Here is a 15004-nt window from a genome sequence, read left to right on the forward strand (position 1 = left end):
GTAGGCCAGACCCTGCTGGCTATCGGCGTCCTGGTAGTCGGCGGCCTCGGTGCTGTACACGGGTTCCGGCTCGCTCACGGGGCCTCTGTAGCTCGGCTCGGCCTTGAACGAAGCCGCATCCTGGGGAAGAGCCAGGGAGACAGTTCACACGGGCCAGGCGGGTCGCTGCCACGGCCAAGGGAAACACACGGACCACTTCTCAGTCCAGCTGAGACCGAGCAAATGGACACGGAGAAGAGGAGGCAACACCTGCCGACGTGTGCAGACGGCTTCGATTCTAACCGTGCTAAGTGTGTTCAGAGGGACCACGTGGCACTTCTTCCTGAATAACCCCCATCCTCACCGCCCCCCAGCGCCCGCAAATCCTGCAGGAACTGGAACCCACACGGCTGTCACGAGCTGAGCGCTTCTCAGGCTGTTGCCTGGGGCGGGTCTGGCCTGTTTCTTTTTCAGGTCCCAGCCCTCCGAGGGCCACCCAGCAGCTTCACAATGTCACCCCATCACACGGCCAGAGCTGGCAAGGCCGCGGACGGCCGGGTTCTGTCCTAACCAAGTCCTCTGGCCGAGGGGCGGGAGGGAGGGAGCACCAGGTCACGTGCAGGAGGAAATCACCAACTCCCTGGTCACAAGCACCGGGACTTCCAAGCTCGAACTCAAGTCCTGAACTCCTGATCATCAACGGTGGCTTTCATCAGTGTTTCCAACGAGGGTCCTCCTGAAGGCGCCCTCGGGAGCCAGAGGCGGCGGGGCATGGGGAGAAGCTCCAGGAAGGGCCGGCGCTCAGGCACCAGCTCTCGATGGAGGGTGAGCAGCACAGTGCATGCTGCCTGGGAGAGGTGCTATGAAGGCCACAGAGAGGGCACTCCACCTCCAGGCCAGGTACCAGGAGTCACTCAAGGGTTAAAGAGGGAGGGACAGAGCCAGAGGCTCCTTTTGGCAAGGTCCCCCTGGATTCAAAGGGAACGGACTGGAGGATTAAAGCCCAGGCCATGGTGTGGGGGCACGAGCTGGCTGCCCGCACCCTCAGCTTAGTCATGTGGGGGCACCGTGAGCAGGTGGGCACTACGGCGGGCATCCCACACTGGCAGCACCCTATTCTCCTATCTTCCAGCAACGCCACCTCTGCCCCACCCATCACAGGGTTCCAGCAGGGCTGCTGATCTAGGACCCCCCTCCCATCCCTGCCAGGGACAGCATGCCATCTTGGCCTTCTCAAGAACCAACTGCTCAGTGACGGGCCAGTAGTGGAACATGATGGGGGGGGGGGGTGGCTCAAGGCCCCCGTTTTCCATTGGATTACGAATTATAAGGCCACATCCAACACACCCGCCCAGAAGTCCAGAAGGACACGGCCGCCACACAGAGGGAACAGCAACACAAGGAGATGACCCTGGTGGTGATGAGACTGTGGACCTGAGGCCAGGCCTGCTGCCCCGGCCCACAGCTCTCCCCGCATCCTCGTCCCTTTATGCCTCAGCTGAGATGAGTTAGTTTTCATCCCCTGCAACTCAATGATCTTTGAGAGCTAATGTCCAGGGAGAGAAGACAGGTGTGGGAACCAGGACAGTGGCCACAGGGCCAGAGAAAGGATGGAATTCGGGGCTCAGCCAGGTATGGTCATGGACGGTGGTGGCAGGGGTGCTCCCGAGAGAGGGAGATGTGGAGACCCCATGACGGAGCGAAGGAGAGCTGAGGCAGGCAGCTCAGTAACTCAGATCAGGAGAGAGCATGCGGATCCGTGTTAGCAGGCCCTGGGGACACAGGCAGGCACAAGGCACTGACGACACAACTGAGAAGAAAGGGCCAAGGACAGAGGCTCTGGAGCAGACACGTTCAAGAGGGGCTGAGGGAGGGGAGAGGTGGAGAGGGCTCCAGTGAAGCGAGGCCACGTGGGAGTGGCAGCTGGGTGCCGCAGGATGCGGATTCTAGAAGAGCGGGGCGCCAGCGCAAACGCAGCATGACCACGTGAGCTCCGGACCAGAAGCCATCCACTCGGTGTCCGGAGACCCCACTCGGGGGCTGCGGGCTGCGTGAGGAAGGGGGCCTCGTCCAGGAGCCCAGTGAGGACGGCCGAGGTGAGAAGCAGGCCGTGTGCCCGGGAGCGTGCCCCAGCACCAGGAGGCTGCTCGCCAGGCCGCCCTCTGTGGATGGGCACCTAGCAGAGCTGAGGAGGGAGCCCACGCCGTCCGCGGTGGCGGCACTTCCCCAGGAGGGATGGCTGCAAGGAGCCAGAGACTCACTTACAAACAACAGAAGACCCACCTCATAGACGGGGCTCGAAGGCGGCCTCTCCTGCACCGGCTGAGGAGCGGGAGACGCGGGCGGGGTCTGCTTCCGGGCTCTGGCCTGCTCCTGCGATCGACAGACACGCAGCACTCAGAACACGCCCAGGACTCTCTGGGTCACCAGGCCGCCTCCGCGGCAACACGGCTCCAGCAGAAAGAGCAGAGAGTACCAAGCTCGGAGACTGAACACCAGCAGGTCTTAAGGGAACTTTGCTCTGAAGCGAAGGTCACGCAGTCAGTCAAGTATTCTCAAGAACTAGGACCTCGGTGGCCCGTAATACTCCTGCTGCCACCACATAAACCACAGGATTTACTCACTGTGCAGTCGGCAAGGCAACAGTACCACTACCGAGCTACAACCCCCGTCCCACCCAAACCCAATTCAGACGATGAGATCTGGGTCTCTGAGCTGACGCTGTGATGAACTCAGACTTTTAAAATGGAGAGAATGTATTCTGCACGTAGTACGGACATGAATCTTTGGGGCTCAGAGCGAGGACTGTCATGGACAGAATACGGCCCCCAAACAAGCTGACATCCCAGGCCCCAGATGCTGTGAACATGTGACCTCACAGGGCAGAAGGGACCACAGATGCGACGAAGTTAGGCATCTGAGATGGGAGACAATCCGGGATTATCTGGGTTGGCCCATGTCATCACAGGGTCTTACAAGAGGGAGACAGCCATGTGAGAGAGAGAGCAGGAGATGTGGTGATGAAAGCAGAGGGTGGAACGCGGACGGCTCCAGAAACTGGAGAAGGCCAGGGAACGTCGTCCTCTCCAGCCTCCAGAACGGACGCAGCCCTGCTGACCTGTTAGGACTTCTGCCCTCCAGCACTATAGACAGGAAATGAGTGTTGTTTTAAGCCACTAAACTTGTGGTCATTTGATCCAGCAGCTACAGGAACGAGTTCTGCCAGCTGGAAGGCTGGATTTTTCTCCAGGTTTCAGACGAGGAGACTGAGCTCCCGGAGAGGGTAAGTCACACACCCAGGGACGCATGCCGGCGAGGGGCAGAAGCAGAATCTGAGCCCTCTCCTCCCCACCCCACAGGAGAGTCCCAGCACCACAAGTCACTTGGACCCACCCACAAGTACTTGAGGCAGGAGAGCGCCTCCTCGAAGGGCCTGTGCCTGGGCTGGGCGGCCGGGCTGAGGGTGGGCTTGCAGAGAGACAGGGGCCTGCAGAGGCACAGGGCCACAGATTCGTCTATGAATCACTTCTAGAAACATGTCTCCAGGCCACGGGCTCTAGGACAGCCCCTCTCAAAGGTGGCAGGGTACAGGCAGACTCCTTCCCAGAGGCGGGCTTCCAGGATGTGAGAGTCAGGCGTACGTGACCCACATCAAACTATCCTCGCCTGCCAGGAGGGAGCACTCAGAAGACATGTGCTGTCGGGGAGCCGAGTGCTCCAGCGCCCTTCCACAGCCCAGGGGGTTCTGCTGGGAGCAGTACTGTGCCGACGGAGACTCGCTCTCACTGGGGAGGAGGAAGAGAGCAGACGGGTGGCAGGGGCTGGGGACAGAGAAGGACAACACACCCGAAGGGACAGCAGGAGAACCTCAAAAGGAGAGAGGTTAGGTGACGATGATCAAAAGTTTTCTTCTTCTCAAGCAGCCCATCCCTTCTGCATCTTGTGGATGCTGAGGCGACTTAGATGGCAGGGGTCAAACTTCTAAGGCAAAAAATGAGGAGGGCACTATTTGAAAAGAAGACCAAGATAGCAGGAAAAAATGCCTTGTAGTCTGTGAGCGTGTGTTCTGCAATGAAAGAAAGCTAACTTACAAGCAGCTTACTAAAAACTTGAAGGAGAGATGTCTAAAAGTTTTCCAGCAATTAAGGAATAGTAAATGGTAACCGTAAAACTTGCTCTTATTTCGACTTCGCCGCACGTGGTAAGACAGCAGGGCTTATTTAACTCATGTCCTACGCGTCGGGATTTTCTGTCTATTGCATGTTAATTTCCTCGATTATCCACGTTCTCGACATTCCCCCCCATGATTTGGGGCAGAACGTCCACAGAGTTAAACACACCTTTATGGTTTATCGATGTTGCATGCATGACTTCAGACTCTACCTCGTAACTACCCCAAAAAGAGTCATGATGAGTGTCTCCACCCCCATTTCACGGACCAGAACATGAGGCACAGGACAGCGAGCTCATCTGTCATGGGTCACCCAGTTGGTAGGCGAGAACGTAGGGACCTGAGCCTTCAGACACCAGCCCACCTAGGACAGGTTGAGGAAGGAGGAGCCCACCCCTCCTGCTCACCTCCCAGGCTCCCGCTCCTACCTTCTCTGGTGGGAAACACTACAAACACTCACAGGAAAGGGCAGCAGACCCAGGCTGCAGAAGCGAGAGCTGCAGGAGCGGATCCGCTTCCTCACAGGGGATTCCTCTGTATTCTCAGGCTCCTACCCGGGAAGGGCGCGTCCCAGAGTGTGACGGGTGGGAACAGAGACGCTAGGAGACCATCTGGACTGGAGCTCAGCGGAGGGCACACAGGCTGACAGCAGGACAGAGGGAGGCCAGGCTCGAGGGCTACCGGGCTCTGAGCCAGCAAGGGCGACTGTCTAGAATCCGGCGGTCAAAAGACTTGATTCTACATGCAGCTGAAAGCTAAAGTCCCTCAGAGGACAGCCCAACGGGAGTTCCACATGTTCTCTATTGAAAACCTTCTGGACCACCGGGTAAGGAGTAAACCAAACCCACAGGCCCAAGAGTTCCCAGTCCCCTCGCGCCGCCCAGGAGAGCGCGGCGGCCCGTCCTCACTCACGTCCAGCTGTCTCCGGGCCTCCTCCTGCTCCTGCCTTTCCTTCGCCATCCTCTGCGCCCTCTCGGCTTCCGCTTTCCGCCTGTCCTCCTGCTCTTTCTCCTTCGCGAGGTTTTCGAAGTTAGCTCTGATGTTGCTTGTTTTGCTGTTCACTGCAGACGGATGCAGAGATTTAAGTGTGATGTCAGAACACAACTACCATCTCCCCAGACCACAGCCCCGTGCCAGCGTGACCTCTCCCGGGGGGACCCATCGGTCCCGCCCGACATGGAAGGGAGATGTCCCCCAGCCGCCAGCTCAGCCCGCCCCCCATGAACTGGCCTCCGTGCCTTCTGCCCATTGCACACTTTCGGCAGGACCAATGAACATCATAAGCCATGGAATAGTTTAAATTCCAAACATCATTGTATTCTTTACCACCATATACTCGGCGGGGGGAGTAGCCAATTTTCCCCCAGGACGCCCTTGATAAAGCAGTAAAAAATACTAATTTTTAGTAAATCTCAACCCTTGAGCATACGTCTTTAATGTTCTGTGCGACAAACGGGAGGGACACAGACAGCACCACTGCCACACACCAAGCTCAGCGGCTGTCTCGAGGAAGGACACTTGTGCGACTGTCTGCGTCGCAGGTTGAACTGACTTCTCACGGAGCATGATTTGTCCCTGAAATAACTGATTGGCTGTAGTTAAGCACACTGGGTACTCAGCACGCATTTCCTCCAAAATAAACGAACCAAGCCTATCGCGTCAAGAACAACCGCACCATTTGTTGTCAATGGGAAAACATAAGCTTTCAAGCAAAATCAGAATTTTGGAAAACCTGTATCTGCTCCCGTGCACATGACAATTTCCCAGTTTTACTTAAAGACTTTGTGCTAGCACTGATGACAGTATTCACAAACATGATTTTTTTCGGTATTACAGAACGACACAGCAACATTTCAGGGGTCTCTGTAACTCAGTGATCCAATATTTTCCAACGACCGATGCATCATGTTACAAAATCATGGTGTGCAAGGAAGAACAAGCCTCAAGAAAACCACTAAACCACAGCCTGTTCTGAGTGTCACATCAAAGAGCATCCACGACGACCTCACACGGCCTTCCCTCTCCGCTGCAGATCTGGGCGAGCCCAGACTTTCTCCATCAACAGGACTTAGCACAACGCAGAAGCAGCTGGGAGAAGTCGGCTGTCTTATACCACAGGGACTGACAGAAACAAAACACCACCCTTCTGCATTTTAGTTTTGAAAATGTTATTTTTTTCATAAAAGTATTATGCTGATATGCAATGGCTTTATTATTTTTAAATGAATTATAAAATGTTAACTTCTCTGTTTTAGTTTCCAATAAGTAAAGATCAGTAGACGTAACCCACATAGTTCTTTGGGGCCCTCGATAACTCCTACGAGGTCAAAGTCTGCTTGGAGCACCAAGTCCGAGAACTGCAGGCCCAGGGCGTCCACAGTGAACCGACGGTGACTCTCTGCGTCCTATTTGTAACGCACTCCCTTCTAGCACGTATATTTTCCTGACTAAACAATGCTCTCCTTAAGTGCGTGGCCCACATGACCGAACGTGTGCCCTGCAGACAGATGGACTAGAAGAGGCCCTCACATGAGCAGTCACCTGAAAGGACAGACTGCGGCAGCCTGGACCAGGCCCAAGGAGGAGAAGGAGCGAAGGAGAGAGCGCCTACTCCAGCTCGTGCACAGGCGCTACAACACATCCCTCGGGTCACATCAGGGCCGACCGCGTCCAGGGGCACCAGCGAGCATGTCTGAGCAGCAGGTGCCACAGGACCCTCCCAGAACGCGGTTCCAACAGCTAGAAGGGCCCTCACACACGTGCAGTTAACCCAGCTCTACTTTGGGAAGCACCCACCAAAGCAGATCCCCACAGCCGGAGAGCACAACACGCTGCGTGGGAAAGCTGCCTCTGACCCTCTGCAGGAACAAAGAGGATCTTCCCTCAAAAGGGAAGTCAATTTCTTTCCTGAAAATACACAGGAACGACTCTGCTCCCCATTCAGCTCCATCGCCCCGTTCAGCTCCATCTCTCCACTCATGCTCCATGTGCTCCCGGTGCACATTCTGCCAACTACCCTTTTTTTTGAGGAAGATTAGTCCTGAGCTAACATCGGCCACCAATCCTCCTCGTTTTGCTGAGGAAGACTGGCCCTGAGCTCAAATCCGTGCCCATCTTCCTCTACTTTATATGTGGGACGCCTGCCACAGCATGGCTTGCCAAGTGGTGCCATGTCTGCACCCGGAATCCGAACCAGCAAACCCCGGGCTGCCAAAGCAGAACATGCGAACTCAACCGCTGTGCTACTGGGCCAGCCCCCCAACTACCCTTTTTGCCCTGAGCATTTTCCTGGGACAACCAAAGAGCGTGGAATTTCCTCCTGGAAAAACCACAGTGCCGGTAGGGGGTCCGCCAGGACTCACCTGCTTCGACAGGGACGGTCTTCTGATACGTGGAGGCCACCTTGGCGACATCCTCAAAGGTTGAAGCATTCTACCGAGACAGGAAAGGAACATCATGCAGGCACTGTTCTCTGCTCCTCACACCCCGTGACGGCTGCCACCTCACCCAGATGGCAAAGCCTGCCCTCAACCTTGTGAAAGAACCAACCAGGGAGCCCAAAGCTTTCGTATCTCCTTTTCTGTTCTGCAAGTTAACTGAGGCATGAAAAGGTTACAACACACACTTGCTGGTGACGACACGGGTCAGCGTGAGAAGAAAAAGTACACGCGTGAGGAGGGATGGACCGGTGGAGCACAGAGAATTTCTAGGGCAGTGAAAATACTCTGTATGGCAGTACAAGGGGGACACATGTCCTTACGCACGTGTGCAAAGCCACAGAACGTCCAGCACCAAGAGTGGACGCTAAAGTCAACCGTGGACTCTGGTGACGACGACCTGTCAGCGTAGGCTCGCGGACTGTACCCAACGTCCCAGCTGGCGGAGGATGCTGATGGTGGCGGAGGTTGTGCGTGGTGGGGGCGGGGGGCATATGGGAAATCTCTGTACCATCCTCTCAAATTTGCTAAAACTGCTCCAAAAAAATAAAGAGTAGGAAAAAACCCAGAAGCATATCTGCACCTGCGCGATCAGAAACCAGGTGCGGGCTCTGCTCTAGCCCTCGCCCCGGGAGGGGACACAGTGCCGCAAGCCTCGCCTGCCCTGACCGTCCACATCCCCCACAGCGTGAGTGCGGGGGCCCAATTCTGTCAGGCGACACTTTGAGCGACAGCTGCTCCTTCAAGGCTGATGCTGACGCAGACACTGATGCAGACAGGCTCTGGGAACCACGGGCCATCCTCAGTTTCTTCGCGAGCAATCACTTCCCAGTGACACACCTGGGGCGTGGGACAGTCACTGCCTTCCTGACACAAATCAGGGGAGCAGGGTCCCGAGGACATGGACCTGAAGTTAGCGGGCACTGTCTGAGGGTGACTGTGAGTGGCAGCTCTCTCCCGTCCAGGCACAGGCTGACCCCTGCGCTGAGTGTCGCACACACGGGCCAGGCCCCCACCCTCCCCCAGAGCCCCGTTCTCCCTCCACAGCCACCCCGCTCGGCCAGAGCACGGCTGTCCGCCCACCCGTCTGCCATGCCCAGCCACAGCCAGCCTGAGAACCCGGCGCCCGGGCCACCCTGGCCCCCCTGCCCCCCTCTCCGAGTGCGACCGCTCAGCTGCCCTGACCAAGCGCTCTCCCTTCCCAGACCACCCGCCCACCAGACCGGGCCTCTGCCACCTCTCTCCAGAACAATCTCTTCTCACACTCACTCCCTGCCCTGCCCCCCACTCCCAGCTGTCCCATCAGGCTCCTGCCTGCCCTGTAGCTTCAGGGGTAGGGGCGTCAGCACCCTCCCCATGGGCCCCTCCTGTCGCCCCCATCTGCCCAGCCCAGCCAGTTCTCCAGCACGCTGCCCAGAGCCAGCTCTCTGCCGTCACCTGGGGGCTTCCAGCAAACATGGCCCCCAACCTCTCGTTCTCGCTTGCAGCGTCCCCACCACACCGCGCCCCACCTCCTCCACAGCACGCCCCCATCACCAAGACCCGCTTGCCGACTAGAAGCTTCTCCCTCTCACCGCCCTCCTCTACGTGGCGCCTGCTCCTCCCTCCCCTCGGTCCAGCCTGGCAACTCAAGGTCACGACCTCTCCCAGGTCCCACCTGCTGGGCACCCCTCAACCCGTTTCCATCCCCTATAGGGACTTCAGACCCGAATCCCTCCACACGCAGCTCCCTAGGACCCCGCGCAGCTCCCTCACCTTCCTAAGCCTCAGGCCTCCAACCGGACAACACGGACGCCGTCACACCACCAACAGGAACCATAGTCACCGTCACACACAGGCTCACCCAACCTCTGCGCCAAGCCACCACCCTGGCTCGGTCGCAGGCCCCCTCGTCAGCCTCTCCCGTCCACGGCTGCGTCTCAGTGACCCCACATTCTCCACCAGCACCACATCACGGTCTCCCTCCACATGCCTGTCTACGGCCTGGGCTCCCCTACACGTTCTGGTCTCTTCCACCTTAAACAGAACCATCCCCTCGGCTGACCGCTGCCCAGCTCACAGGACCACAATGGGCGGAGCGGGCCCAAGCTTGCCGACTCTACGACTGACCCTCCCCACACAGTGCGGGTCCCCGCAGGCCAGCTTCCCCTAACCTGCCCCCCAACACCCACAACAATGCCCTCACCAGGACTCCAGGGGCCACCACATTGCTCGCCCAGACGTGACCCCCACCAGGAGCACTGCTGGGCACAGGTGACCCCCCCCCCGCCCCGAAGCTCTCTACCCTCAGACCAGCACCACCAGACCCTGTGGGCTCCCCCCACCTTGCTGGGTGCACTTCCCAGTGTCCTCTACCAGCCTGCCTGCTGCCCCCCCAGGTGTGTCCCTGGGCCCGCTCACCACTCTGCAGGCTCCCCTGGCCTCCGATTTGGCCCCGGCTCCATCCACATCTGTACAGTGGCCGTCTGCCTCTGGTCCAGCCGCACTCTCGTCCACCTGCCCTGCCGGGTAGCCCACCCCGGACACACCCACAGCCGACTCAGCTACCCACCCCTGCTTCTCCCAGGCGCCCAGCTCAGCAGAGGCCCACCGTCCACCTGGGGCAGTCCTGCCTGCCCCCGCCAACCCTTAAAGCCGGGGGCTTTACCTCCCGCCTCGCTGAGGTCAGTGCCGCTCTCCCTCTGCCACGAGCCCCTGCCCGAGCCAGCACCGCACCCTGCTCACACCACTGAAGCCACCTCCTAACTGGGGCCACAGCCTTGCTGCTTCTCCACCATCCACTTCCACACCGTGACCAGGGGCTTCTCAACACAGATCCCGTTTGTGTCACTTGCCTGCCAAACCCTTCGAGGGCCACTCAGGACTCATCTGATGAAGAACGAAACCTGACGTACGTAGTCTGCAGGGCTCCCCGAGATGGTCCCTCCCAGCTCCTCACCCCTCGGCCCTCCTCTGCAGTGAGACCCTAACAGTCTTTGTGGCGTGCCCCCCACCCCCGCACACACGCTATGCCCCTGCTCTCCAGGCTCCTGGCCCATCTTCCCGGCATGCTCCACCCGTCAAAGCTGAGCCCAGCCTCTCACTTCCCCAGGACCCTTCTGGCCCCTCAGCCTGAGCCCTGGGCCTGCCACATGCTCCCAGGGCCCATGCGTGGTCACGTGGTGGAGCCCCTGGGTGACAGCCTCTGTGTGGTCAGCTGTAAGCCTGACAGCAGCAGAACTCCGTGAGGACTGGCCCTGCTCTCCTTGACCACAGGCCGGGCACAGGACCAGGCAGGACGGCCTCCGTCTTCACTCAGGAGATACAAGCCACACGTGTCCTCGTGTGGACAACTCCACACCCGCTCTAAGTGTAGACTCTGCTATGGCTGGACCGTACGCTAGAAAAACGGCCGTCTGATACACTTAAGACTGACTCTCAGAGATCCGACACCGTGTGACAAAGTCCCCAGTGAGAAACAAGCGTGTTCCCCGGGACACCCGTGGGAGGCGGTGCTGTGGGCAGGACCTGCCTCGAGACGGTCCCTGTCCCGTGGACCTTCCACCATGAACCATGATACAGATGTTCTAGACCCGCGCGCTCCCAGAGCCGCCGCCGCCACGCGTGCCTACTGAGCTCCTGACATGGACAGTGTGACCAAGGAGCTCAATTTCCAACTGGTTTACCGCTAGCTACTTTGGATTCAAACAGCCACATGTCCTCAAGGGTCTCGTGTTGGCCCCAGAGCCTAATGCCTGGCTTCCAAAGGTGGCCCCGCCACTTGCTGCTATGCTGTGGCCAAGCACTGAGCCTGCCTGGCCAGGGACCCCCAAATGCAAAAGGGGACAGGCACAGTCTCTCCCCCACAGCACGACCATGTGGGGTACCGGAGAGGATGTCCGTGACCGGTAGACGAGGCCTGGCATACAGGTCAGCAATCGTCACCATCAGTGATGACACGTGCCCGACTTAAACGTTTGTGCATCTGAAAACCTGAGCCACACCCCACCCCACACCATCCACGGAGCTGTGCGCTGACACACCAAGAGCTCCACGAATTCCCGGACCTCGTAAATTCCCGAACACGGCAGCAGAAGACACTCAGGCCTGGATCTGGAATCCTTACCTTGTCCATCCGGTCCTTCTGGACCCCGTACTTTCCGCCGAATCCTTTGGAATAGTCTGCAAAGTGGCACAACACAACACTTACACTTAGGCTGAGGACCAGCAAGGTGCCCGGGGCAGAGGCATGCAAACAGATCCAGAAACAGCCCAAGAAGACGCACCCCGAGCAGAAAGAGACCAGAACCGCACCCCGCGCGGTCCTCACTTGCAAGCTGAGTTGGTTTCTACCCGTGGTGTTCAGCACACAGGCGGGGGAGAAGCAGAAAAGGGGTGTGTGCATGCGTCCCGCGCTCTCCTGAGGGACAGAGGGTGCCGTGTGGGCTGGCAGGCAGTGAGCCGAGGGCCCAGCACAGGCACGGGGCAGCGTGCCACTGCAACAGCACAGTCCTCCACCTGGCACCGCTCCCTCCCTACTAGGACTAGGCAGAGGCTCGAGGCAGCTGTTTTCTTGCTTTTTAAAAGAAAAAAAAAAAATTCCATGGGGAAATTCTACCAGCCAACTCTTAGGACGTAGCAACAAAGATCTCCATGACAGGCACACCGTCACGCGGCGTTAAGGCCACGCAGAGCCAAGGCCGTCTCCGCGCAGGCTGCCGGATCAGCACCAGATCAGCTGCGTCCGCCATCCCTCGCCTGAACACGGCCGTGTGTTCCCAACCTGGGGACAGAGCCTACACTCTGCCCTGGCAAGGAGGACCGTCCTTGTCTTCCGCTCGTGTGTCCAGGTTCTAACGGCCAAGTCCGAATTTGGACAGCAATTAAATAACTGCTCTAAGGAGAAATGTGTTCACCGTGTGGACTCCCAAGAGATACACCTAGAAATTTCCTGTGTCTTCTTAGCTTCCTGTACATACCGTTTAGCTCTGTGTGAGGAAGTTATACGTAGGTGGTGTCGTCAATAAAACAAAACAAACAAAAAACACCTCCCACCCCTGGTCAAAAAAACACCACCACGATGAAACAGAGACCACACAGAACACGGCTGCCCCTGCCCCTCGGTGCCCCGCGCCTCTGGCTGAACTAAACATGGTTCTCCCCGTCTCAGAGGCAGTCAGGTGGCTTACTCAGTAGGTAAGTCACGGTCAACAGCAAGAGCTCCAGCAGAAGGCTGCTGGGAGACCAGGGACACCCCACTCCAGGATGGAGCCACGTTATGGGTTTAGGGCAACACACCCTGCAAACTATGGCCATGTCTTGCCAAGCACAAACCCCATGGTGCCAGGGAACAAGTGAATGGGGGTGGGAGGAGTGCAGGCGACCATGGCTCCAGCATACACCTGGGTTTCAACGCCCGAGTGCCCCTCGAGGGCACAGAGGGTGCTGGCAAGGCTGAGGCTGGAAGTCTGTGCTAGAAGTGGCCGCACTGGAGGGGAGGCGGGGGCGGGGGCTGGTGAGCAACTGTGCCTTGCTGGGACTTGTGCTTGGCCAGTCTCTCCTTGTAATCAAACCCCACAGCACAGGAGTCCTGCCTTTCGGACTGAACACCAAATCTGCCTCCGAAACCAGTCTTATAATCTGGAAATCCACAGGCAACAGTGGAGAAAACCGAGGAAACACAGTTCGGTTAGAATCGTGGGAGCATGGGCAAGAATCAAGTACATCATTTAGAGAAAGGAAAAGCTCTGCCAGGCTCAGGGGCTGCAGAGCCAGCTCGCAGGCTCAGCAACAGGCAAAACTGGGCTCAAAGGTTAGAGGGCAAACTCAAAATCTGAACACTCCAGCCAAGATCAGAGACCGGGTTAGGAACTGTATTTCAAGTAATTCGGGAAAGCCACTCCATGCTTTGAGGTTTCTTTCTAGGTCCTACCCACGGTGCAGACAAGAGAACGCATCTCTGCACATGTGAAGAAAGAGACACGTTATACACGAGGTTACTGCACGGCAACGCGTACCAGCCCCACTTCCATCTGTGCTGGCTGAAAGGACGGGGTGAGTCTGGGGCTCACTCAGAGGTCTCCCGTCCGCACGTGCTACTTTCCCAGGGACATGGTTCTGTCGTGGAAAGCACACACTCCCGGGCAGAGAGGAGGCATCCCCTTCCACAGCCTACAGCACGCTTTATCAGCACCAATTCATGGACTGGAATGCTGTCGCCCCTCTGGACGCCCCCTGAGGGCAGAAAACAGCGTTCCCAGAGCTGCTGCAGGCACTGACCGGCGCTCCAGAAGCCCAGTGACATGGGGCCTTCTCGCGGGAGCCCTCCCGTGGGAGGGGACGGGGGTTCCTCACTCCTCTAGCTGAAGGGCTGTCTCAAATCACGGGAGGGCTACGACAACCTCCCACACTGAAGACAGAACACCACTGCTACAGAGACACGGCAAAAACACGGCACAGTGACGGACCTGCGAAGGGAAATAGACTCGGGAAACGATCCCAAGTAGGAGATTCAAAGTGAAGGTACCTTTTTGGGATTCGTGCAGCTGCAATTTCTCCTGGTGATCCCAGCCAAGAGCACATTTGTCTTGTCTGTCTGTCTGCACACCAAATTTTCCTCCAAACCCTTTCACGTAATCTAATGGATTAGAAAAAGGACACAAACTGGTATTAACGGATAGCCCGGGCAACAGAGAGAACACATGTTTTTCAATGCACGTCAATACACACAATTCGCTCAATTCATCCCTTCTCTCTCAGATCTTCAGTAAAACTTTAGGTAACACTCATCAAGAGGCCCTCCTCATACAGCGTCTGGAAACTGACCCCATCTGTAATCCCAGCGTTCCAAATAAACGCAGTCGGGACCCCACAGAAGCAGCGCCAAGCGATGCAGCTTAAGCAGCAACCGGACCCCACAGTCCCACCACTTACACACGCGACACTATTAGCACAAGCGGCACTGCTGGGGTGTCAGAGCCAAAAAAACTGGCAAGAGTCGATCTCTCATGTAACAGCTGTGTTTCTGCTTTGCTGTTTTAAAGCTGGCTGCTTAACTGAGAGATGTCCGTATTAAGGGCTGCTGGTTACGCTCCGTCTCTGCCTGCTGCTCTGGTTACCACCCGTCCCGTTAACGGTCACCGGCTGGAGAGCTGGTAAGATGCAGGCACCTGTCTGGGACTCGTGCTTCTCCGTTTTGCCTTGATACTCAAAGCCGACGGCACTTTTATCCACCTTGTCCTTGTCGATACCGTACTTGCCACCGAAGCCTTTGGAGTAATCTAAAAACAAGGAAAGCAGTTTACAGGCCAGCAACACAACCAGCGAGCAAGCTGTGGATTCCAGCAGGCTTCAAGAAAGTACTTTTAACACTCAATTAAAAAAAATATAAACCAAAAATCTTTTAGGCTCACTATAAGATCACTGATACAGAAAATAT

At 57.4% G+C, this 15004-nt stretch overlaps 1 protein-coding gene across 1 annotated transcript; it reads right to left on the reverse strand.

Moving 5' to 3' along the window:
• Nucleotides 1–6: 6 nt before the first annotated feature.
• Nucleotides 7–14916, reverse strand: LOC124232398 (src substrate cortactin-like; the record flags this gene model as incomplete). Its single annotated transcript, XM_046649364.1, has 8 exons — nucleotides 7–120; nucleotides 2263–2352; nucleotides 5063–5211; nucleotides 7513–7582; nucleotides 11693–11748; nucleotides 13096–13206; nucleotides 14093–14203; nucleotides 14736–14916. Coding segments are annotated over 8 exons (882 nt in total), but the record flags the coding sequence as incomplete, so codon positions are not given.
• Nucleotides 14917–15004: the final 88 nt, after the last annotated feature.

Source organism: Equus quagga, unplaced genomic scaffold (assembly GCF_021613505.1).
Source record: "Equus quagga isolate Etosha38 unplaced genomic scaffold, UCLA_HA_Equagga_1.0 HiC_scaffold_5589_RagTag, whole genome shotgun sequence".
NCBI lineage: Eukaryota > Metazoa > Chordata > Mammalia > Perissodactyla > Equidae > Equus > Equus quagga.